Source organism: Pholcus phalangioides, unplaced genomic scaffold (genome assembly GCF_987345545.1).
Source record: "Pholcus phalangioides strain wild (caught in Gottingen) unplaced genomic scaffold, Ppha-v1.0 ptg000022l_1, whole genome shotgun sequence".
Classification (NCBI taxonomy): Eukaryota; Metazoa; Arthropoda; class Arachnida; order Araneae; family Pholcidae; genus Pholcus; species Pholcus phalangioides.
The window spans coordinates 25,292,824-25,317,657 of NW_028301615.1; the positions used below are offsets into that span (position 1 = coordinate 25,292,824).

At 35.0% G+C, this 24,834-nt stretch overlaps 2 protein-coding genes across 2 annotated transcripts; one reads left to right on the top strand and one right to left on the bottom strand.

The window, feature by feature from the left end:
- Positions 1-1,493: 1,493 nt before the first annotated feature.
- On the bottom strand, positions 1,494-18,066 carry Mtap (Methylthioadenosine phosphorylase). The gene is made up of 9 exons (XM_089249792.1): positions 17,729-18,066; positions 16,185-16,271; positions 12,222-12,280; positions 10,656-10,823; positions 9,289-9,391; positions 5,983-6,135; positions 5,788-5,874; positions 3,810-3,932; positions 1,494-1,743 (listed from the first exon to the last, which is right to left on the bottom strand). The coding sequence occupies exons 1-9, from the start codon at positions 17,741-17,743 to the stop codon at positions 1,714-1,716; spliced, it is 825 nt and encodes a 274-aa protein (XP_089105918.1). The 5' UTR covers positions 17,744-18,066; the 3' UTR covers positions 1,494-1,713.
- Positions 18,067-18,281: 215 nt separating this feature from the next.
- Positions 18,282-21,320, top strand: LOC149070061 (uncharacterized). Its single transcript, XM_089249691.1, has one exon. It carries the CDS (start codon positions 18,472-18,474, stop codon positions 18,865-18,867), a length of 396 nt encoding a protein of 131 aa, XP_089105817.1. The 5' UTR covers positions 18,282-18,471; the 3' UTR covers positions 18,868-21,320.
- The last annotated feature ends 3,514 nt before the right edge of the window (positions 21,321-24,834 follow it).

Here is a 24,834-nt window from a genome sequence, read left to right on the forward strand (position 1 = left end):
AGAATTTTTGAACAATTGCATTTTTAAACGATGAATCGGCAGTACGGGACCTGACGATTCAGTTAAACATCACTGGCCTCCAAGATCGCCGGCCCTCAGTGTGCGATTTCTTCTTGTGGGGGTTTATAAAAGATTACGATTATGTGCCCCCCCCCCCCCCAGCCAAATTAGCTGAACTGAAGATACGCGTAACAGCAGCCGTGGAAGCAAGCATGCGCGCAAGAGTTTGGGACGAATTTGACTACCGTATATAGACTTATGCCGTGCATCCCAAGGTGGACATATTGAGCACCGTTAATTTTGTTTGTAAAAAAACACTTTATGATTAGCCATGTAATATAAAATCAGTCTTAAGTGTGTATTCAATATTTTTCGTAATATACGCATTTCAAATCGGGTAATTCTTTTTGAAACACCGCGTACATGTATGTATCGTATAATGTAATAAAATTCTACAACAGTCGATATATGCTTAGAATCAGGGCCATTTTTGTCATTCACAAAAAGATCTTAGGGGCCGTTCAAGTATTGCGTCAGCAAATTTTTAACCGTTTTTGACCTCCCCCCCTTGTCAGCAAAATTTCGTCAGCTCTGCCCCCCCCCCTCTAACGCATACTGGTGGGATCCAGGGCCGTCTTAAGAGCATAATGGGCCCCTGGGCCAAGTGATTTTTCTGAGGCCCTACCTGGGAAATTCTTGAAAATTTCAATCCGCTCTCATTTTTATGGGGCCCTTTTTCTCTTGAGGAACCCGCAGAGCCCGGGTGGGCCCATGCGTTAAGATGGCACTGGTGGGATCAGAGATGCACGCGCGGGGGGAATGTTCGTTACCCCCCCCCCCACGATCAAAAATTTATTTTTTCAATGAAAAAAATAAAATTTCGAAAGAGAAAATACATTTATATGTTATTATAATAAATTTCTGTTAATTTTAATGCTATTTGAAGGCTAAAAGCTCAAAATTTCCCTTTAAGAAAATCATTGTGACCCGCCCTCTAAGCCATATATGATAAACACTTGGCCCACGGACCAAATGTGGTCTCGGGCTTATCTGATGTGGCCTATCCCCTAAAACTTAATTTTGTGAAAATGAACTAAGTGGCCCATGGCACAATTCCAAAGCATTTAAGCGGCCCGTGACACATTTTCAGTGAATTGCAAGAATGTAACCACGAGACTGAACATCCTTTCACTGTTTCTATTGTGAACTTTAAGGTGCAACTATCTGCATTAGTTTCAGTCAGAAGAAAGCAAACAGTAAACAGCATGATACTGATGTCACACTTTTGTTCAAAGATGGTAGATGAGTGAGCTTGGTATTTCAAGGAGATTTACCACTACTAACTGAAATTCTATCGATGTCATTAGAAGAGACACTTTTTTCACAGTGAATATTTCAACAAAATTTGTTTTGTACTATCTTCTTGACTGGAAATGTGGGTCTAAAAGTATCTGTAGATGCATACGTCTCGCACGCTAATGAGAAATGCACATACTAGCACAGATTTTATTCAATACATTTGTCAACAATGTAAAAAACATTTTAAATTGATCGTCACAGGAGAATTATGATGCACTAGTATTGAACAAAAATTTTACACAAATAAAAATTCATTATAAAAAATAGTTATCAATTCTTCAAGTCGTTTGACCAGCCAAATCAAGAAAAATTATGCTCGTGAAATTATCCAGGAAATTTAAAAAATAATGGTCTCTAAATCATAACTGCAGTTTTAACTTCATCCTGAAAAATGCATAGAAAATTATGAGTATTTTGGACAACACAAAACATGACATTAAACTGATTATATAACGGATAACATGCACAAGTTTTGAAATATTCTTTCTTATAAGCCACATGATTTTACAGCTAGACATGTTAATGAAGTATGCCTGAGTCCCTTCTGAATTTTTTGAAATATCATCATCCTAATCAAGGGTTTTTGTTCCTAAAACTATGAAGAGGGGGTAAGTGCATTGAGATCCTAGGCAAGGGGGATTTGATTGAAAATGATTGTGTCTTGATTTCGACTCAATTGACCAGTTGTGGGATGAATTGGAATGATGACTGAGGTCCAGACCAACTTATTCCTAGTTCAACGGATCTATAATTCCTGTAAAACCAATAAAACACTACGAATGCAGTCATTTTGACAAAAGCTATGTTGACATACAATTGCACCAAAGCAGTGAATCTCAGGTTATTGGGTCTACATGACTTTTCTTATCTTTTTGACACTTTTTATTTCCTATAATATTCTAGGTTTCTTAGATAAGTGACAAAATAAAGTTCTTCACAACGGTAATGGTCATTTTGGTTGTTATAAATAAGTTTATTATTATAATAAATGTTTTATCATGTTGTTTGCTGGTTTTTAGTGCACATTGTGTACCATTCAAAGCTATACCTACGAGAAAGCTTGTCTGTATAAGTATTAGCGGCAGTGAAAAACTAAGTCGTCACCAGAGAGCATTGCTGATGGAGTACCGGGGGAGAGAGAGAATAGAAATAGCAAAGTGGTAGGTCGGTCCAAGAAAGGCAGCAGAGAAAGTAATTAAGAATAGTGTGTGTGTATATATATGCACATAAGGTTTTGAATATTTACTAGTCTAAAGAAAAGAAAGTATATAAGTATGCAGAACATAGTATAAATAGAAGTGTAAGTAGATCATCAAGTAAGATTCAACTCATACTGTGCTTTTTGAGGAAAATTATTTGCGTGTACTTTTGTGTTTATGTGTGTGATGTGATTGTGCCTGCATAACATTGTGATTAGTTAACATAAGTTATCTAATCAATATGATCCCCCTCAAAGAACGCTATTCTCAGGACGTTGAGCTGCTTTTTTTTTTCTCCAGTTCTATCAGGCATTGACTCATTCTACAGTAAACAAAACACAAGATTAATCTTTGTCATAACAAGCCATTTTGTCCAAAATTCATTAGTCCATGAATAAGACTTTTATAGAAAAAATAAGTTGAAGAAATTGAACATCTATACTGTTTTAAGAAGTTTGATAAAGAAAAACAATTTCTATTCAATTTTTCCTATTGCAGTCAAAATGACCACTTTGAATTGTTCTAAGCAGTTCAAAATTTCCATTGTTCTCGTGTTAAGCTGCTGAATGCAGATGTTGTTCATTAGGAACTCAATCTTCTTTCCAATTCATTGAGCAACCCCTTGATCAGGTTAAAATGAGAACTCTAAGATTGTGCCTCCATCAATTCAAACCATGGTGTTTGTGTGAAATAACGACATGAAAATGATGAAACTATCAAAGAGTCGATAAACTTTGCCTAATAATACTCAGAAATCAGCAACGAATAATGCAAATACACGGAAAATACAAAACTCGTTACTCCTAATGCATTTTGAGACATGATGGGTGTCGTCTTCAGAGGGAGAAAAAATATATAACCACTCTAATATGGTGAAAAATATATAACCCCATTAGTGGTTATATAAATTTTTTTTCCTCTGAAGAACACGCACTGTGTGTCGAAATGCATTAGGAGTTTTGTATTTTCCATGTATTTGCCTTATTCGTTGGTGATTTCTGATTAATATAATGAAACTTAACTTCTTTTTTTTTCATCTAGCAGATTTTGTCACTCTAACTATGTCATGCTTTTAATTTGCAAGTTCATTTTCAGATTTAAAATCATTAAAATCAAGCTCCAGGCCAAGCTTCACTGGTTGAGATTTTTAAAATCAACTTCCCAAAAGCACATTAAAGCAAAATCGCATAAAAGTGAGAAAAATCTGTGATTAAAAAAATAAGAAGCAGCAAAACGAATACTGAAACTTACAGAATATGATTTTAAGATAGAAGTCCAATCCATCTTCTGTATTTTAGGAATGGAATTCAACAATATTTCTTTCGCTTTATGGGCATTCTGTTTGAACGTTTCCATGACACAATCTACATTCACCTGAGCACAATTACCAGTGGAAAAAAGGTAAATTATTTGTATACAATCTTAATAATGAAACAAAAGAGGTGTAACCATCAAAGAATATAAACTATAGCCATTTTTATTTGAAATTAAACACAACCATGGAGACATGCAGAATCAAAATGAGCTTATTATTATTTTTTGTCTTGCAATTTTTTGCATATTATTGACCAGTCATTTTAGAATACCATTTCTCCTATGTTGCTCTCTATATTCCAGGTCAAAAGAACTTTCTTAAGCCCCCTGTACTCGCTCATAATACACCACCATCAAAAATTATTATAGAATACTTGTATAAGCTAACAAATTTTCCGACTAACAACAATTTTTTTTTTTTTTGGTTTTTTCCACCTCAGCTAATGAATATTTTGGTTGATATCACTACACATGTTAAACTAACACGGTCAAGTAGCTAGCTGAAATTTTACTCCAATCATAATAACAATTATTGTCACTAAAGCCCGATTCATTTACATCCAACTCGGAATCTTTTTCCATATATACCTCCATTTCTCTTTTAGAGCCATGAATCATTTTATGGAAAATTAAAAATCAAGCTAAAAAAATGTTTTTTAAAAAAGAGCTGAGATATGAATGTTTTCAATACACATATTCTTTGACGCAAGACCTAAGCCTCAAGTATCCAACTAAACGAACTGGACAATTTAAAAGTTTATCTTTTCCACCTGTGTGTATGAGGCTGAGAACTGAGCCTACCACATTATATGAGGAGACACCTAAAAAACCAACTGGGTTGTGTCACAGATTGAAGATAATACATGCTAATATTGTTCCATGACAGACCGAATAGATCTCTAAGAACTGCACAAAGTATGTATCATTTTCATTTCATTGTTTCTTTTTTATTTTGTTCTGTGTTGTATGTGATTGTGTGATAATTTTTCTTTGTCAAAAGTTTTTTTTTATCTCAGTAATCAGTTCATAATATTCTAATCAGACCAAATAGCTGCTATAATCATGTATGTGTAGCACTTCTTTTAAAAATTTTCTTCCTATAGTGAAGGCATGTGAAGGTGAAGTCCCTTTCTTTAGTTCATTGTCAGTTTCTTTCAACTGACAATATGCACAGTTCCTTGGACCAAGGCTGTAACTAGGACCCCCCCCCCCTCCACAATTTCAAAATTCCATAATTTTATAATGGTGTTCTTTGTTCCCACTTAAAACTGCCACCTCCAAATTTTGCCGCACGGGACAGTTACCCCTCCTGCCCCCCCCCCCCAGTTCCAGCCCTGCCTCGAACAAAGACTTTCTCTATAAATCTATGGAGCATACGATACAATAAAAGGAATTATTGTCTATAAGGAGGTATTGTAATTTTTAATAGACACCGACAGTTCCATTTCCACTCTTCACACTTTCTAAATTTAAAAAGTAAACAAATTTTTTTTTAAATTCCATTTTAGAACATGAACAAAATGGCACGATTTAATACTTTGAAACCTGTTATTTGGGAAAGAAAAACAGTGTTTTTCCATTTCCATAGGTCCTGTTTAATCAAATGGAATATATAGTAATCATGCTCACAACTGGGATTTTTTTCTGATATGATTATCAATTGGTTATTGTTATCAGAAACCCCAAGTCCAGATATGATCACATTAAGCAGCGTGATTGCATACAATATGCCAAATACAAGATCTTTCGTTTCAGCTAACAAAGATTTTAGCTAAAAAATTATCTTCGTTAGCTGAGGTATATAACAAATAAAGTAACTATAGTACATAACAAACAAACACTGAAAAAAAAAATGAAAACAACAGAGTACACTAGCATCATAAAAAAAAGCATAATCAACGATAGAAATACTCACTGCTTCTTCTCCAACTCGCCAACAGTCATAGTCAGTAGCCATACATATTGATGCATAACACAGACCCAACTCTTTTGCTAGAACTACCTAAAATGCAATAAACTATGGATTAGAAAAACCAACCAATCACAATTTATAAATAAATTAAAATAAAAATTAGAGTTGGCATAATTGGATAAGCACTATATGACAAACCTCTGGAACAGTTGTCATACCAACAAGGTTGGCACCCCAGCTCCTAAACATGTTGCTCTCTGCTCTAGTTGAAAATCTCGGCCCTTCTATGACCACAATAGTACCAGATTCATGGTGAGAATAGCCTAATTCCTTTGTTGTCTCTAGAAGGATCTGGACCATGTAGCCAAGAAAAGGTAAATCAATGAGAAGCTTATAAAAAATAAATGTATAATTATACAAACACAAAGGCCACAACAGGCAAATTGCCCAGTGAGGTGGCTGAAAAAAAGATAGCTATAAAAAATATGGATGTCAAACATAACCAAAATCCATCAATCCAATATAAAAGCATGTATCATGAAAGAAAAAAAAACTAATAAGTAATACTATATAATACACTGCCCATAAAAAATAGATTACGGTTGTTTTATCAAAGTAGGGATAGCTTCTTGATGTATCCCACTATGTTTATCATATTTCTTTTTAAACGTGTCAATTGTGTTAGAATTTATGACCCGGGGGGGGGGGGGATAAGCTATTCCATTTATTAACAACCCTATTAGAAAAAACTCCCTTCGAATTTTAAACACTTCAATCATATCTCTCGCCACCTACATTCCTCCAATGTAAACATACATTCAAAAAAAATCAAATCTTTCTTCATAGCTCACGCCTTGTGTGCCAACAAGGACATGGGTAGCTCATCTCTGCACCTCCTCAACCAAGTCTGTGTCCCTCTGTAGGTATGGTTCATTATGCATCAACAAAGAAAAAAATCTCAAATCTCTCAGTGGCACAGATATTTCCTCTATTTCTGATTTGAATGAAGATGAATGTTTCACTGGTTAAACCATAAATGTCTAACTGTACTGGTCAGTTACCATAGCCACCATTATTGTTATGGGTATGCTTATGTGATTTTGCAGAAATTAATATTTTTTCTTCCAACTAAATTATGCTTCTGATTTTTATGGGTTTTTTTTATCATCATCATCTATCAGTTTAATAGAGACAATGCAATTTATTAGACGCACAAAACCCTTTTTAAAGAACTTAAATTTTATTAAGAAGTGACATTTCAAAACTTCTGGTGATACAAAATACATTTTTTTGCAACATGACAAAAAAACGACAGTTAATTAGGTCATTTGATTATTATAGGGGCATCATATAACAAACTACTAAAATGAATGCACACACACAACATGCTTTTAAATCTGAAAATTATAACTTCACAGATTTCAAAGCATTTTGTATGTGCATTCATTTCAGCACAGTTGTTCTTAACATTTATAACTAGCTATAATACCGCTACATTGCACAAGGTGGTGGAGAAAGAAAAAGTGTGACACATAAGGAAAGGTGTGGAAGGGCAATGTATTACTACTACTAAACCACACATGTGCACCTCATTTAATTAAAAATGTCAGATGCTGAGCATATTTGTTACCATGGATTATATGAATTCAAAAGAAACATAAGCAGGTAGCAAAGCATTTTTGTATTACTTGAACATGTGTATCAAAATTTGAATAAGCAGAGCAAAGAACTAAAGAATAGCATAGCAAAAAATGTGACAGGAAAATATTGTAATGTAATAGCAACAGCATATTTCTTCCTTTTTTCAACATTCAGAAAAACGTGCAGAATACAGTATCTGAATTTCATATTAGGTCAGTAATAATTAAATTATAGCAATAATTAAATGCTTAATTCCCATTATCATTATCATATTCCTGGACAAAACATGTTAGCTTCAATGAAAAATTATCTTATTCTCATTTGTTTATTTATTCAGCGTTTAAAAGGAATTGTTATCAATCGTTTGGATTTATTATGTGATATTGATTGAACCTCACTTTTCCTAGCATGCCAGGAATGGACCAGACTAAAACATTCCGAAAGCTGATGTACCCTGATTTTTATGGCATGTCAGCTAATACAAAGAAACATAATAATCATAAATTCTGTTGAAGTTCCAATGTTGATTGAAATTTCCATCAGTAGTTCTGATAAAAAGAATACCATATCCAAATTCACAATACAACAAGGCATAGTATAACAAAATACCACATTTAATACTCCTTGTTATTTAATTAATACCTTTATTAATCACGTCCTTGTTATGATGAGGGCTGGAACTAAGGGGAACAAATGGGAGAATCCCACAAAGCAGTATTCTTGAGGGATGGGGCAAATTTTAGCAAAAAACCCACGTCATTAAATTGTCTACTTTAAACATGCATGTATCAGAACAAAATAATGTTTGCCTTTCTTTCGTCACAATTTCCAATGACCATTGAAAAAAGTGCATTAGAAAGAACAGGAAAATTGACAAGGTTTCACAGTTTCACAAATATGTTTCATCACTTTCAAGTACAAGATAATGCACCCCCCCCCCCCCCCATGTAGCAATATAGAAGCCTTCTTATAACATATTCATGGACCCTCAGCAGAGAAATTTTTATTTTAGTCTCAATTTAGTAGTATTTACCTTTTGTGTTTTCTTTTAGTTGGTTAGTCTGGATGATCGTGTTTCAGTGATCCCAGCCAATTCATACTGTTGCCAGATTTGTGAGATAAGATCATTCAACTGTGTGTATGTAAGGGTTATGCTAAATGCAAAATCAGGTGTTATCTCTTGAAGCTGATTGGATCTGGTGGCCCTCCAAGGTCAGGAAATTTCAAGATATTTTTTGGAGATCAAAAAATATTGTATCCATGACATGATGTGACAGCTGCTTGAATCCATTCTTGCAGTAATAGGGTTCCTGTAATGTAGATTATGTGAATCGTGGTGTCTCCAAAAGGTGCCAAAAGTGGCAATGGTCTCGAGTGCTCCCTCAATGTGGATGTAGCTGACTTTCTAGTCATGTGGAATGACATGGATATTTTTCCAATCGTTGCATTGATGAGACAGCTTTCAATAATGACTGCAATATTTTTTTATTAACAGAAAATTCTTGCACTATGCTTATTATGATTATTGAAATTTATTTCAGGGAATTATTGATTGATTGCTGGTGTAACTAAAATAAATTTACTGTAATAGATACCCAGGTGTAAAAGTTCATTTTGGAAAAACAAAAACACTAGGAATGCAATTAATGTTGCATTCTGAATAATAAAAAAAAAACTGTTGAGTGCCCCCCCCCCTCGTCACTCACTCACTCACTCACCCATTTTAAGTGAGATTGGTGGTACCAAGAATTATTTTACAATAACTGCAATCTCCTGATAAATGGATTTGTGTAGTCTAAATAGCTATGTTATTAAACTATGCAGAGTAAAGCAAACAAATGAGCAATATGCATGTTAACTAACCTTGCGTGTTTCAGGACAAAAAGGTGTATGCATCGGAATATGACACACTCCCTTGGGTGAGTTGAGACCTCCATCATAGAATGTGCTAGCACGTTTAGTAGTCCTTAGAATAGAAAAATAAATAATTAAAACCACATGACAATCATTTCATACCAGCAACTCTAAATTTATGTATACTGATTTCAAACAGGGATTAGAAAATTAAAAAAAAAAAAACATGTATGCACCAGCTCTCAAAGCAGAATGCAGTGATACCTCGGCCAACGAAGATAGTTCGTTCTGGAATCATCATGTTTGTTAGCCGAAACATGCTTTTCTTTAGGTTTTTCTATATAAAATCATTTGACTCGTTCTAGAAACGGCCCAAAAATTAGCGACAAGTTTTTTAAAACTGCAATCAGTGGTATAAAAAGTCAAAAACTGATCAAAGGGTAAAATGAACAGTTTCAAGATTGGATAAATTAAGAGCTTGCAGGAAGAATAGATACTGAAGATCTCTTTCTTTTAAGCTATGCAACTCAACCAACACCAGCTTTAGAAGACTTGTGATGTCTAGTAGATTAAATTAGAAGATTAAAGCTGGTGTTCTGTTGATACAACCCAGTTAAGTTCATAGGTGTTCCCATCCATTTTTGTAATTTAGTTCAGCTCATTTCTGGTATGATACTTACATGAAGATGAAATAGATAAGCTCCTAGAATGTCCAGACACTTCAGTTTGATGCGGAGATTCTTGCACTGAAAGAATGTGTGGTCTGAAAATACAATTTTTTTCAATACTTTTTCTATTAGCTGAATCTTTTATTTTACATGAAATGGTTCTAAAACTTTCTCAAAAAAGGGAGGGGGAATATCTTGAAAAGAATTCTGAATTGCACATGACTTCATCAGGCTGACAGTAATTCTGATTATGATTGGTGCTAAAATTTATCTCATGATGCGATCGTTTTATGTTAGCACATCGATATCAATGAAAATGTTCATTAGCTGAGGCAGAAAAATCCCAAAGAAAATCTTCATTAGCTGAGGCAGAAAAATCCCAAAGAAAATCTTCATTAGCCAAGATATCACTTCATACTAAAAACTGTGACATGCTGACATAAATTCCAAAAACAAAAAATTGCGTTCAGACTCGGAAAACAATGTGAGCTAACAAAAAATTTGTGATAAACAACAAACATAATCACATGGTTCTGTTATTACTAAACTGCACAAATACACACACTTCATAAAAAAAAATTTTGAGGGAGCATGTTTCTACTTTATAATTTAATTTATAATCATTCATGACCCGTCAATACCATCTATTTTTCATAAAAAAAAGTAGCATAAAAACTTTTTTTTGGTAATATTACAATGCATAACTACCTATCGATAAACTGATCTGGAAAAGCAATATCTCCGGGCTGTACATTTTCTTGCAGAGATCCACATGCATTAGAAACGAGAATGTGTGTGCATCCTTCTTCTTTCAAAGCCCAAACATTTGCTCGATAATTGACATTTGTTGGATTTATATCGTGTTTACGACCATGTCTGTAAGAATGAAATGAAAAAAACCATTAACAAGTAATCCAATAAAAAGAAATTTATATAGGTATCATAAATTTATGGTATTAAGCTAATTAATTGGAAATTTATTGCCGTGCATAAGACTGAAAAATATGAGGAATATGGGTGTCACTTTCCTTACACGATTAATTAGTTCCACAAAAAATAAGTTTAATCCAGAATAAGATGGTAATTGGTAAGATACGAATAGGGGAATTTTTCAGAAATAAATTTTTGTGAATGATTTATTCGAACTTTTATAAATGCATCTCACTATAAACTATGCTAAACATGAATTTGATCAGAAAATGAACTATACAGTAAAAGTCATATAACGAGTATGATCCTCCACAGAAACTGCTGTGGACTTCTTCCGGATGATCTGATGCTCTTCTATTCATGTAACAGTAGCCTGACCTTCACGCTCAGAGGTCGAACTGCTCCACTGATGTCACTTTTTCTTGTGTGTGTGTGCGCGCGCATGTGTGTGCGTGCAAGCTTACCACTGATCTGCACCTGCAATGGTGGTTATGGGATATTCCGAGTATTCTGATCTTGCAATATCTGGACTTGAAGCGGAATGATTCTTAAAATTTTGTTTCTCTCTTTGTTACTAAAATAATATCTTAAAATTTTAAAAGGATATACATAACTCTGATAAATTTGAATTAATAAAGTAATTTTTATTCACGGAAACTCTGCTTTATTTCTCTCTAATTTTGTACAACTGCACTAATTCTCCAGAGTAAAAACCTGGGGTTATGTAGCAGCAGTTGTTACCAGGGTTTTTATTTAAAAAAACCAGCCTGAGCAGGTTTTTGGGCATAATCAAAAGAAGAGCACCCTTAAGCCAAGTTTCACATACAAATGTATGAAATCAGGATGATTTTGTTCCTTGAATGCAATTAGTACAAGGTGTTACATTTAAATGTTGATCAATTGCTCATGAGCATCGAGCACTCTGGGTGCTTCAGGGAGCCCCATGGTACTCGTGAACAATAGGTAGAAAATGCCTGCACTAAGCAGTTCTGTCTTAACGCATGTGCCCACCCTGGCATGGCATGGGGGAAAGGGCAACAGAAAAATGAGTAGTTGAATTTTTCAATAATTTGCTAGATAGGGCCTAATAAAAATTCCTTGGCCTGGGGGGGTCAATGATGCTCTTAAGACAGCCCTAGTCATAAGTGAAATTAATGCTGACCAAAGTGTAAAATTCTCTAATACTATGCAGTCAAACTTCTGTAATGTGATTTTAAGATAACTCAAAGTCATTTCATATCAAACTTCAGTCCCTAATCTTTGTTTGTAACTTCAATCATCTTAACTTCTAGAAATACGTAGTGATACTGATGTTTGACTGAAAAATATAGTTCAAAAAATTACCTCGATAGCAAAACACAATCCACACCTTTTATCTGACCCAAAATCAAGGAATCCGAAGGCTGAAATGGAAAAAAAATATTTTAGGAATAGCGTGCATTTAATTCAGAAAAATTATAGAGAAAAGGCAATGCACATCAATATGTGTCGCTAAAAGATGTGGTTCAGAGATACAATATTCTGCTTTATAATTGTCATTGTGCCTTGTGCTCAAAATTGATATAACATGACTGAGTACTGATATGATTTTACTGTGTATACTTCATATAGTGTGTGTGCCTGTATTTCTTATTACATTAATAACAGCTGTTGGTCAAAATGATCGTTTGTGAGAGGTTGTTGAGATAGGTGAGAACGGTATTGGTTAACCCTAGCCTAGGGGAATAGTCAAGAGGAAAGCTACTCTCAAAAGGGCTGCGTAAAAAACATTCTCCTTTTTTCCGCTGACTTCTATGAAAGACAGATGGCACTCAGACTCATATGTTGCAAATACAATGATACCTTGGTTAACGAAAATAAATTGTTCCGGAATCCCGTTCATTAGCCAAAAACTTCCTAAGCCGAGGTATTCGTTAGCTAAGTTTTTAGTATATCTAAGACGGACACTGTATGAGATGGAAATCTGTCTTTGACGGAAAATAGTTCCTTCTTTAATTAATGTATGCATGCCTTTATAAAATGGAAACCTGTCTAAAATAAAATATTGTTTTAGTCTCTTGTCATGCCGTTTCGTGCAAGTTTCATTGTTTAATACAATCAGAAAAAAAGTATGATACAGAGAATTTGGGTTCGAACCCACAATCACCAACAATATAGTGACTGGGGACAGGCAGACACTACCACTATTCAACAACGTACAATCATCTCACACAGTACAAGCAAACGTGCATACCATCTAAACATCTTAAGAACTTCATGGTAGAAAAAATTTCTTTGAAAAAAAATTCAGATCATCTCAGGATGATGGAGCAGGCTGAGGGTTAAGTACATCACTAAAACATGAGATGTCAATATTGCTTTTTTTTCCGTTATGGTATATCACGCTAATAGCGCTCCCACTTGGACATTTTCCGCTTACAATGGCTCATTTTCATGATCTCCCAATTATTACGAACACTCATCAAGATTTCATGTTCATAGTGTTATACACAAGTGTTATGTTCAAATATGTCACTTACAATATTTCTTCATGACGGCATTTTGAAAAACATTATTAGCAGGATTTTTGCATTTAATATTTTACAGATAAATACAGGAGGAATATCTACTCTAAATATTATGTATTAACCTTCTCAATGGCATTTAGGAGTTGTCTCGCCTAACTTGATGCTTTGTATTTATGAAATTACAAGATATCTCGCCTCCTTAAAACACTCTTGTTTACACTATGACAAGCTCAAATACTTTCCAACTTTACTTTTCCTAGGAACGCCAGCTTCCGTCCCTTCCAACCTGTAAGATCTACTATGTTAACTTCCATTGTTTTTTTTTGTGCATTCTAAGGCTGCAAGACTATGTAGGAAGCTAGGATGTGTTCTTCTCCCCCCCCCCTTATTGCAAACATTTCTGTACTTAATGTCATAATCAGATTGTAGTATTCGCTATGATCCATGTACTTGTGGAGCTGCTTTTGCAATGGCATTTCTATTGTGAAAGAAAATGTATGGCGGAAAAAATAATGCTTTCCATCAGTATAAGCGTTTTCCTTGGTCAGTTTCTTTCAGTTGACAAGATTCAAATTTCTTTCCCAGAGAGACATTCTCAGGAAATCCATGAAACATTGTGTGTATCAGAAAAAAGTATTGTAATAAATGATATATACAACAGACCAGTGTTTCTCAACCTTTCTGAATCCAAGGACCAGTAAAATGTCTGAAACAATTCGACGGGCCACTTCGTCCTGTATTACGGGACATTTCTGTATTTTTGGTGGTTCTGAATTTCTTTTTATATATTTGTTTATATACATTTATAGTGTTCACTAAAATCGTTAAAAAACAATGTTTTTATAGCTTATGATAATTTTGGGTATACATTAAAACTTTGATTAACCATCGCTCATTTAACTATCAGTTTTGGTTATCTGTCATAGTCTAAAAATATATATACAAAAAAACATCCCCAGGTTTTAAGGTCCAAAAAGATCAAATCAGTGTTATGGTCTGTGCAAATGCCACCAGCAATCATAGATTACCCCTGCTTGTAATCAGTAAATCCAAAAAATCAAGTGCTTTCAAAAATTTAAATATGAACGCATTGCCTGTGAACTATTATGTCCAAAAGTGCTTAGATGGAACAAGAAATGTTTTCAGAATGGTTCTAGAATGCTTTCACACCTCAAGTTAGAGCTCATATGGCCGAAAAGCAGTTGCTGCAGGAAGCACTGCTGTTAATGGATAACGCCCCGACACACCCTTCTTGTGATGATGGCAGATTAACATGAATTTTTTCTCCCAGTGAATACAACTCCACTAATCCAGGATATGAACCAGGGCATACGTGAAAATGTGAAGCAACGTTACAGAAAATCTTATATCGGAGGCTTGCTTTCATTTGATGACTGTCAGAGAGTTTTGGAAGAGATACAACATAAAGGACACTATTTTCAATGTCGCCACTGCCTGGGCTGACCTTATATTGATCATTTTGTAAAATTTAATACAATATGTATGTATTATACCTACACATGTATTATATATACATACATGACACTTTCACAGATTTCATTTTCATTTTCGTCCCAAGCCTGCAGTGAAATCATGTTACTGCACATATACATTAATATATTTCTGTTATCCATCTATTCGAATATCCTTCACAGCCTTGGTCCAGACAGTGACAGTTAGGCCTAATCAAAATTTTACTGTAAATACAAATATTCATCTCAAATTGTCAAGTTAAACTGTTTTTCCTCGATTTTTCAGCAATCTTATCTACAACTGGGGATTTTGCTGACTTATGGCAGCGTTTTTAAAGACATCTGGCACGTCCCATATTTTACAGTAATCGGGTCATTTGAATGGGGTTTTTTTTCAAAGTTTTGTTTACTGTGATTTGTAGCAACCTTTTTATTTCCCCCCACCCTTCACCTCCTTTTGCATTAATTAGCAAATTTGTCATAAATTGCATTTTTGGGCTGCAAATCAGTGATTTCCCGCTTTTTAATTGACAAGGTGCCATGAACCTAAGTATGAAAGTACAGTTTTCATTTGTGAATCAATAACGGATATTGGTATAATATGAATTATACAACAATTCATTAATTTTCCATCCAGTTAGAATTGAATTATCGAGTCTGCCTGCGACAGACCACCTACAGCATCATCGCAGATCACAGGTTGAGAAACGCTGCCTGAGAGTTTCATTCTAATGCAAATTTCACTGCAGATTAACAAAAATTGGGAAATTTTTTATCTTAAAGCAAAAAAAAGAGACCCTGTTTTGTAATAGAATTTTTTTTTAAATAGAACAATTGAACATTTCGAAACAAATTATATGGGAAAGAAAAACATTTTTTCCCGTTTTACCAATACCTGTTCACAATATGTTGCTATCAACTGAATGGGATATTTGGTCACTGTACTTGTGAACAGAACTTTTTGCAGATAAGTTATCATTCTATCACTATTATCAGAAACCTCACTCCGTTATGATGTGATCACAATAAGAGCTGTGGACTTTATGTGGATCCTGCTTATAATGTTTTTCAAAAAATTGTCATGAAAAAAAAGCTGTAAGCGAGAAAACGCTCCAAACGGGAAATATTAATGAGAATTTGTTAAGAGTTGGTACCACGGAAATAAGTCATACTAAGCGGGAAAACGTTGTAAGTGGAAACGTTATAAGCGGGACCGACTGTAATTAGTAGCAAAAAAAGAATACATTATAAAACTATCCCTATATAAAAGTTTATGCCATGTATTAAAACAAAATATAACATGAACATTTTTAAAACTCATACTACACCTTCCCAAATGGTGTATCAACTTGTTTTTCTTCACTGTTTTGCAAGACATCAGGATCTTCAAGGCCGGAACCTCCTATTATTCCAATCTGAAAAGATAAATAGAATCCCCATTAAAATTATATAATCATAAAATATCTAAGACATAGGCTCAATTAATCCATGCACCAAGCTGCAAATATCAATAATGGAAAATGCAAATGTGTTAGTGACAGGACTTGGCAAATCCCAGTTGCCAGGTTTCCATGACCACTATAAAAAAATGGAATTGCCACCTAAAATGTCTTGTATGTGAATAAATTGGAACCTAAGGGCAATACAAAATTCACGGAATTAACGTCTGTGTGTACTAATGGGGAAAAATGTCACCAAAATCTCGAAAAGGCAGAGGGATATAAATTGATTTTGGACTATTTTTTTCGTAGTGGGGAAGGGAATGCTTAGTTCCTAAAGAAATCTGGCTGGTGCTCTTTCCTCCCCCTCCCCCCCCCCGCCACCCTGTTCATTAAGCCCTGTTAGTAATATATTTTTCCAGATACACATTAGTGCCCAAGTGGTGCAGTGGTAAGATGCTTGTCTTCCACTATGAAGGTTACCATCAAGGTCCATGGGTTCGAATCCGGGCATCAGAAGCAAGTTCTTCGACCACCAATGAATGGAACCTTCATTTCCCACCTAACTCCGCTCGTTGGAAATCGCCGTATGGCGATATATGACCAGAGCTGGCGTGCAGTAAAGTAGATATACACATTTGGCTGTCGGCAAATACAATGTCAGTGCTTCTTGACATTTTTGCCGACAGCCTCAATAAAAATATTTTTTTATTGTACCCCATCACCCATCCTTTCATGCACTCTGGGTCCCCCCCCTCTCTCTAGACCAGGGGTTCTTAACCTTTTCAGATCCACAGACCCCCCGTCCTTGTGTCAATAGAGTGAAGACTCTATTGACACATGGACCCCCAGTTAAGAAACCATGCTTTTGACCAGTTTAAAATAGCACTCAAATTTTAACAGTCAAGAAACCACGCTCTCAAGCACTCATTCCTCGAATTTGCCGCTCCCTCTGAACTTGATGCCTAGGACTATAGCCAACTTACCCCTACCCTGTAAATACGCCTATACTTGTGATCACTGACATTATAGGCCAGTGACCCACGGGATCAACAAAATATGTTTATTATCTGTCACTTAAGAGTATCAACAACCCTCATGGATTTTGAATCATGATCACAATATGGTTATAATTCATTCTATAACAAAAAAAAAATTAAATGGTAATCATTACATACATTTTATACACAACCACTTCGAAACTATCATAGAAAAATTGAGCCAATACTTGAATTTTTAGTTAATTATCGGAAAATATACGAGTAATTAACATTTGAACTCTTCCTTATAAATAATCGAAGCTTGATGATGAATTTACACTCGCTTGAAATATTTATTATCTATATATTCATTAACATGTAGTGTTTATATAAATTATTTTAGTCGAAATTTTTTAGAAATCAAATTCAAAAGTTAGAGAATCGGATGCTAACTTTCACTTTGGACATGATTCAAGGTATTTGCTGTCAAATATGTTTGTCTTTAATAAAAAAATATTATTTAATAAATAATATAGATATGTCAGTCGCGCCCAAGCAGCAAAGCACGTGAAATTTTACCGAATAGGACGACCTTAACTTCAAATCTATTATTGTTATTTTTTTTGTAACTAATTCAAGATGAAGTAAAAACAATTTTTTAAACAGGTCGCCATGAGTAAAATTTGTTCAAAACATTGGTATTTAACTTGACTTGACTTGTTTTCCGTCCTTTTGTTTGGTATTTAATTTTTAACAAACAATTATCGAAAACTGATTAAAATTTTAATTTTAGATGAATTATACAGGTTTTTCGGTTTCAAGGCCTAGAAATCTCAGTTCTGGTTCAATTATACACGACTTCTGGCTTTTAAGTCATACACTGAAAATCATTAGTAGTGATTTATATAATAGAAATGACCATCATTTAAAAAAATAAAACGGGACATATTTTGAAATTAAAAAATTTCAGGATTAGCTTAAAAAATTGTCATTTTGCACAAAAATGACAAATTGACCAATTTCTATGGAAAAAAATCATTCTGTCTCGAGAAATACAGGTCATATGATCACGTGGTATACAACTTGGATGAAAGAACGTAGTTACGTAATATTCCTCGTCCCTTACAAATCATGTTTACATATCTTTAACACTCCAATCGGCGTATGTGCACTCGATAAATATTCAGTTCCTGATAATGAAGTGCGCTTTAGGTAACCCACAGCATCGCAAAACCTACGACGCGAGCACTTTCACGTGCCAGAAGTGCCTAGAGAAAGGACATTTCACTTACGAGTGCAAAAACAAGCGGAAATACGTGTCACGTCCGACGAGGACCACGATGTTGGAGAAAAGGCGGAAACAGGAGACTGATGCAGATGCGAAGAAGAAAAAACCTGACAGAGGAGCAAGAACCAAATCGTCATCATCCGACAGCGATTCCGCGGATACAAGCAGCTCGGATTCCTCTGATTCTGAAAGCGACAGCTCATCCTCTGACTCGGACTCTTCATCCGCAAGCACTTCTTCATCCGGTTCGGAATCGTCCTCTTCTTCTTCCAGCAGTTCATCGGATTCTTCTTCGAGTTCTTGATAAGCTCATGTACTCCAATGTTAAATTCCCAATATGTGGTATACCGCTGCTTGGTGACTGTTCAATATTTGGTCGCCAGATCCGATTTGGCGCTGTTTTCTAGAGTTACTGCCTGAACGATAGGAACACCCAATAACGTTTAAAAATGTGCGAATGAGGATTGTGTTGGTGACGTATCGCTGTTTTGGCGGCGTCGAAAATTTATGACGGAAAGGTGTACCATATATTAGGAACAAACTGTTTTCAACTGTAAAGATGCAATAATGCTATTACTGCAATGTCCTGAATGAAAAGACTCTGGTACTCATTATCTACGTGAAGACAACCTGCGGATGAGGGCTTTGTTTGTAATAAACAATGCTTTTTACTTCCTGGATGAGTTCAGTACACGTGCGGCCACACAGCGCTCTATAAGGTGCACCAAATCCAATTTTGAAGGCAAAGAAAACGCTATGTCAGTAAAAAACAATACTTGTGGTCAGAGGGCACCAAAAATAAGATCTCGCATGGGTGGAGAATTTTTCTTAAGCCTCCACTATCATCATGAGTTCTAGAATGAATTACAAGTACCAGGATGCTATTATGTTATATATATATATGACTATGAGCAATGTAGGAGTGAATTATTAGAGCGTGGGACCTCACATCTCTAAAGGTGTTTTATGCAGATGGTGGGTCCCATTACAAATTTACGCGTGTGTGTAAGGGAAAAGATAAATATTTTGGTGTAGCCCCATCTTAATGGGCCCCAAAGCAGAATGTTTTGCATTGTTCTACTATCAGCCCTTGGCTGACTCGAGATCTGATGTAAAAAATCCCCACAATGGTGTTTTCTGTATTTTATCTTAAAATTCTTCCAGATTGTTCTGTAGAAGCACTACTTGTTCTGTGACATCGCAGATTTCAGCATGCTCTGCTTCGGGGAAGGAGGGTCAAGTAATATGGGTTCATTCTTCATAAGCGTGGCCGGCTACAACATGGTGACATTTTTGCTCTAAAATCCACAACCCTGATTTCCAAATCGGTATTTGCTAGTTTTGGCAACCCTTTATCAACTGTATTAATTAACTACATATTTTGTTAATTCAATTTTTGTGTATAATTTTTTGTAGGGTTTCCACATTTCCAGCATATTTCAATTTGCATATTACCCTATATTCGATTGATGTCGTTTAATTGAATTTTTGTGTATTGTATGTGTTCTTTGTCAGCCATTGTCTTGAGTTTGATCTAGTTTTTATCTTTGATTGCTTGGCGCAGCCCCAAAGCAAAATGTACTCATGGTCACCACATTGTCAATGACCATGCTTATGCTAAATTAACCAAGCTAATAACTTAAAACAGGAAAATACTTCAAACAGGAAATTCGGATGCATATTAGTAAAAACTGGAGCCACAACAAGAAGTCGTATCAAGAGGGAAAGATGTTTGTTTCTTTTGGGTAAAGCAAGTGTGCATCGAATTTGGCTTGTCAATGACTGAGCTTTCACATTTCGCTTGTCCTTCTAGAAAAGAATAGGATCGTCTGAAGTGAGAGATGTGATGTAGTCAAGTCTGATCTCGCACTTACAGGGCAATGGTATCCTTGGTATGGTGAGGGGGACATTATCACTGTGTGAACAGCGAAAAAATGCTAGGCTTTCATGCGTAGGAATCTAGAGATAGTTTCACACCGCTTTTCCAAATTGTTCGAAACCCTGTTATTGAGATGTGGCTGATGTTATTTTTGCCATAAAAAACAGGTTTTTGAGTGGTTCAGCACTGCAATCGAGGAAACAGGCCTAATGTGATGGTTTCTGAGCAGAAAAAAGCTGTTTTATGTCCGTATCTGAATCATTGAATGTCAAGATACACATGGCCTCTTAGGTGTTATGTATTTCCTGTTTATTATTCAGTAACACTACCTGTAATACTGAGTATCAGCAATCATCCCGATTCCTGTACATGGCATGTGCAGTGGTCAACATGCTGCAATTGGCTGACTTTCCATAGAACTAGACTGTCTCTTTTGATTAATCAACATAGTAAGGAACTTTCATGAATATGCGCCATTATGATAAATGAGAAAAATGTGTTATCAAATTGCCTACAGAGGAATGTTTGATTCGATTCTGTTCGAAACAGTAATGTAAATTTTACAGCAATTTTTAATGAATGTGCAACATTACGAGAAATGTTAAAATGTGTTGCCAAATTATCATCAAAGGAATTTTTCATTGGAATGCATTTGAAATGTAAATTTTACGCAGTCATGTTCATTAAAAATTCACCCCGAAAAATCACTTGTTTTGCTTGAAACTTGTTAGGCGATTAGGTTTTTGTAGCACTTTCATGAATAATGCAAATATTTGAATGTATTGAAATTGTTTTTTGAAAATTTACATGTCTCAAAATATCAAAACCCACTGTTATTTGATTTATTTTTTTGAGTTGAATAAAATCAGTGAAAGTTTCTCGATCATTTTACTTTTTTTTGCTTATGTAATGGTTTTCATCTCTAAGGCTGGAATTACGCTATAAAAGTTTGATAAAAGTACTTTTATAAAACTTAGAAAAATGCCACCAATAAGGTTATTGGTTACATTCTAGAAAATAAAACCAATGATCTTATTGGTAGCATTTTTCAAGTTTTATAAAAGGACTTTTATGAAATTTTTATAGTGTAATCCCTGCCTTATGTCTGTAGTTATATTTCATATCTCGTATCTAATAATTTGTCTTTAAAAAATGTCTAAGGTCGGGATTACTCTATAAAAATTGCAAAAGTTCTTTTATAAAACTTTAAAAGGCAGCCAGTAAGCCTACTGGTTACATTCACTCAAGTGTAATCGATATGCTTATTGGGTTCTATCTCACAAATTTTACAGAACTTTTTTTTTTAATTTCTATTGTGTAATCCCAGCCTAAAGCAGTGCCGTATTATTCTTCCATGATGTTGTCAGCAAAGTTCAATAGCATTAATCTGTAGAGGGAAAAAAATTATTCTCAGACTTCTTTCTCCTTGAGCCAAGGTTATAGTGTGTTTTTACAGTGAGAAAAATTCAAATACCCTAAAAAAAAATTTCTCAAAAAGAATATTTTTACTTGAGGTTACTATCATGGAAACACATTTTCTTCATATTATACCGAGGTGAACTCAGAAAGGAAAGTCATCTGGTCTTTGCCAGGACTCAAACCCAGTCCCACTTAAAACCGGGCAAGCATGCTTCCCATTTACTCTCACAAGAACTGAGTGAGAAGAAATTGGTGCTGGGGCCTCATAATTCTGTGACCTCAAATTAAAACCGCATATATTCTAGGGGGTGACTAGTCAAACCTATCTTGAACCCTGTAATTGGTGGGGAAGGGGGTCTCATTTTTTTGTGTCTGAGAAAGATTTTCATAGGCCTGAAATGCCTACACACTCGAGTTGGATGGGGCATCAAAATTATTTAGAATCTTTCTTGACCTCTATGTAAAAGATTTTCAATTTTCCAATAAATTTTTATGCCTTTAATTTATTTATTGCACCTTTTTTGTGTGTTTTTGCTGTTAATTTATTGTGCCTTTGAATTATTGTCATAGGGGGGGGGGGGCATATCAAAGATTTGTGCAGGTGATCTAATGTAGAAAGACTTGTGAATGGGAGACAAGCTTCTATTCATTTCTTGGAATTCAAAAACTCCAGTTGGGATCAAACCCAGGCATTCACAATGCATGATGAAGAGGCACTGAGAACATTTTTACAAGTATATTGTGTAGCTAGAGCTGAAGAACTGATTTGATTTGTTATATAATACCACCGAAGATGGACAAGATGTCACCATGATGACAGAAATTTAACCACTACCCTAAAAGAAGTCGCTGGAGAAAAAGAAATCAGTGGTGAAGAAAATAACAGGAAACAAAGAAACTGATGAAAGAAAGGAGAAAATTTCAGATTAAGAAGAATGACTCTAAATCAAAAGTAGATATGCAGAACTTCGTAAGACAATACGAAAGCTGATTACAGATGTCAGGAAGTTCAATCGCAATAATGTAAAGAAAGCACTGGAAGATAATAAGAGCTTAAACTCAGCAAAACAAAAACTATATGTTAGAAGAAAGGAAATTTTTTGCACTAAAAAGGAAAGATGGCAACCATCACAAAAGCTGGAAATGAAATTATCAGTATTGTTGAGAAATTTCATAATACACTCTGTACAGACATGAAGAAAGGGGTCAAAAAAGAGGAAAGGGAGCAGGAAGAAAAGATAATGGGGTGGGATTTATAAAAGTAGCACCTGTGCTGAAAGAAGTCTACAAGGCTATAAGATGTATGGAAAAAAGGGAAATGCCCAGGTGGAGACAGGATTTCAATAGACATTGTTAAAGAAATGAGAGAATTTGCCAGTATGCTACCTGCTTTATTCCCAAAATAGGATGTGGAAGATTGGCATAACACAATGATGGTTCTTTATAAAAAGGGTGAAAAAGAGGATATTAAGAGTTATCGACCAGTCAGTCTTCTATCAGTAATTTATAAAATCTTCATCAAAGTACTGACATTTAGGTTTGAATCCACATTGGTCGCTGCCCATCCAAAAGAACAGGGAGGTTTTAAAAGTGGATTTAGTATATAATGGATCACATCCAAACAAACAGTGAACTCATAGAGAGACACAAGGAATACGAATTACCATTGTGTATGGCCTTCATTGGTTTTGAGAAAGTGTTTGACTCTGTCTTCACATCTGCTGCTGTTAAAGCTCTAAATGTAATTGGGATAGAGAAGACATACATCAATATCATTAAGAAAATATATGACAAAGCAACTGAAACTATTTATATGGATAAAGGAAAAGCGAAGATTAAACTTGGAAAAGGAGTTTGACATGGTGATACTATCTCACCAAAGCTCTTTACTGCTGTTTCAAGAGGTAGTCAGAAAACTGGATTGGGATGAGAAAGGAATTAAAATAAATGGAGAATTTTTCTCAACCATTTATGTTTTGAAGATGACATTGTTATCAACAGCAGTAATCCAGACGAACTAGAAGAAAAGATACAAGAACTGGTGAAGGCAAGTATTCAGGCGGGTTTGAAAATGAATCTGCTAAAGACTAAAGTTATGTTCAACTCCTTTGCATTGAAGAAGACTATTTTGCTCAACAACACAGAGTTAGAAGAAGTAAAAAGCTGTGTATACCTGGGACAAGAAATTATCATGGACAACGGAATCATTAATGAAATAAAGAGAGGTATCGGGATTGGATGGGGCACTTTTGGCAAAAACTGTAATTCTGAAGAGTCACATGCCATTATGCTTGAAAAGTGTTTGATCAGTGTGTGCTATCAGCACTGAATTATAAAACTGAAACATGGGCACTCACAAACAACATGATACAAATGCTGCAGACAACACAAAAGAACATGGGAAGATGACTGTTAGGAATCGCAAGAAGAGACAGAAAATGAATCACTTGGATAAGAGGCTACACAAAGGTGCATGATATCATGGGAGGAATTAAACATTTAAAATGGAAATGGGTTGGACATATTGCAAGAAGACAGGACAACAGATGGACCACAAGTATTCTGGATTGGTAACCCTGTGGCGTTAAACGTCTGAGAAGGTCTCCCCAAACAAGATGGATTGACAAGACCTGAAAAGTAGCTGGAGTTAACTGAATGGCAAAAGCATCAGAGTAAAATGGAAAATTTTTTAGAGGAGACCTTCATCCAGCAGTGGACTGAAAATGTTTGATGATGGTTGTGTGTCAAGGTTCTCGTTTTGTTTTTATTATGATTTGGCAAATTGGACAGGGGAAAAAATTGGAGCCAAATCAGCAAAAAAGTAAGCCAAATAACCTCTCATCAACTTTTTAACATTAGCGACTAAAAATACAAATTATTTTGTAAACACTGCCTTTTATGTATTCTCTAAATAAACATATTTTCAATAATTTTTGCAGGATCAATCAACGGTAACCATGGTCTAACCATTGC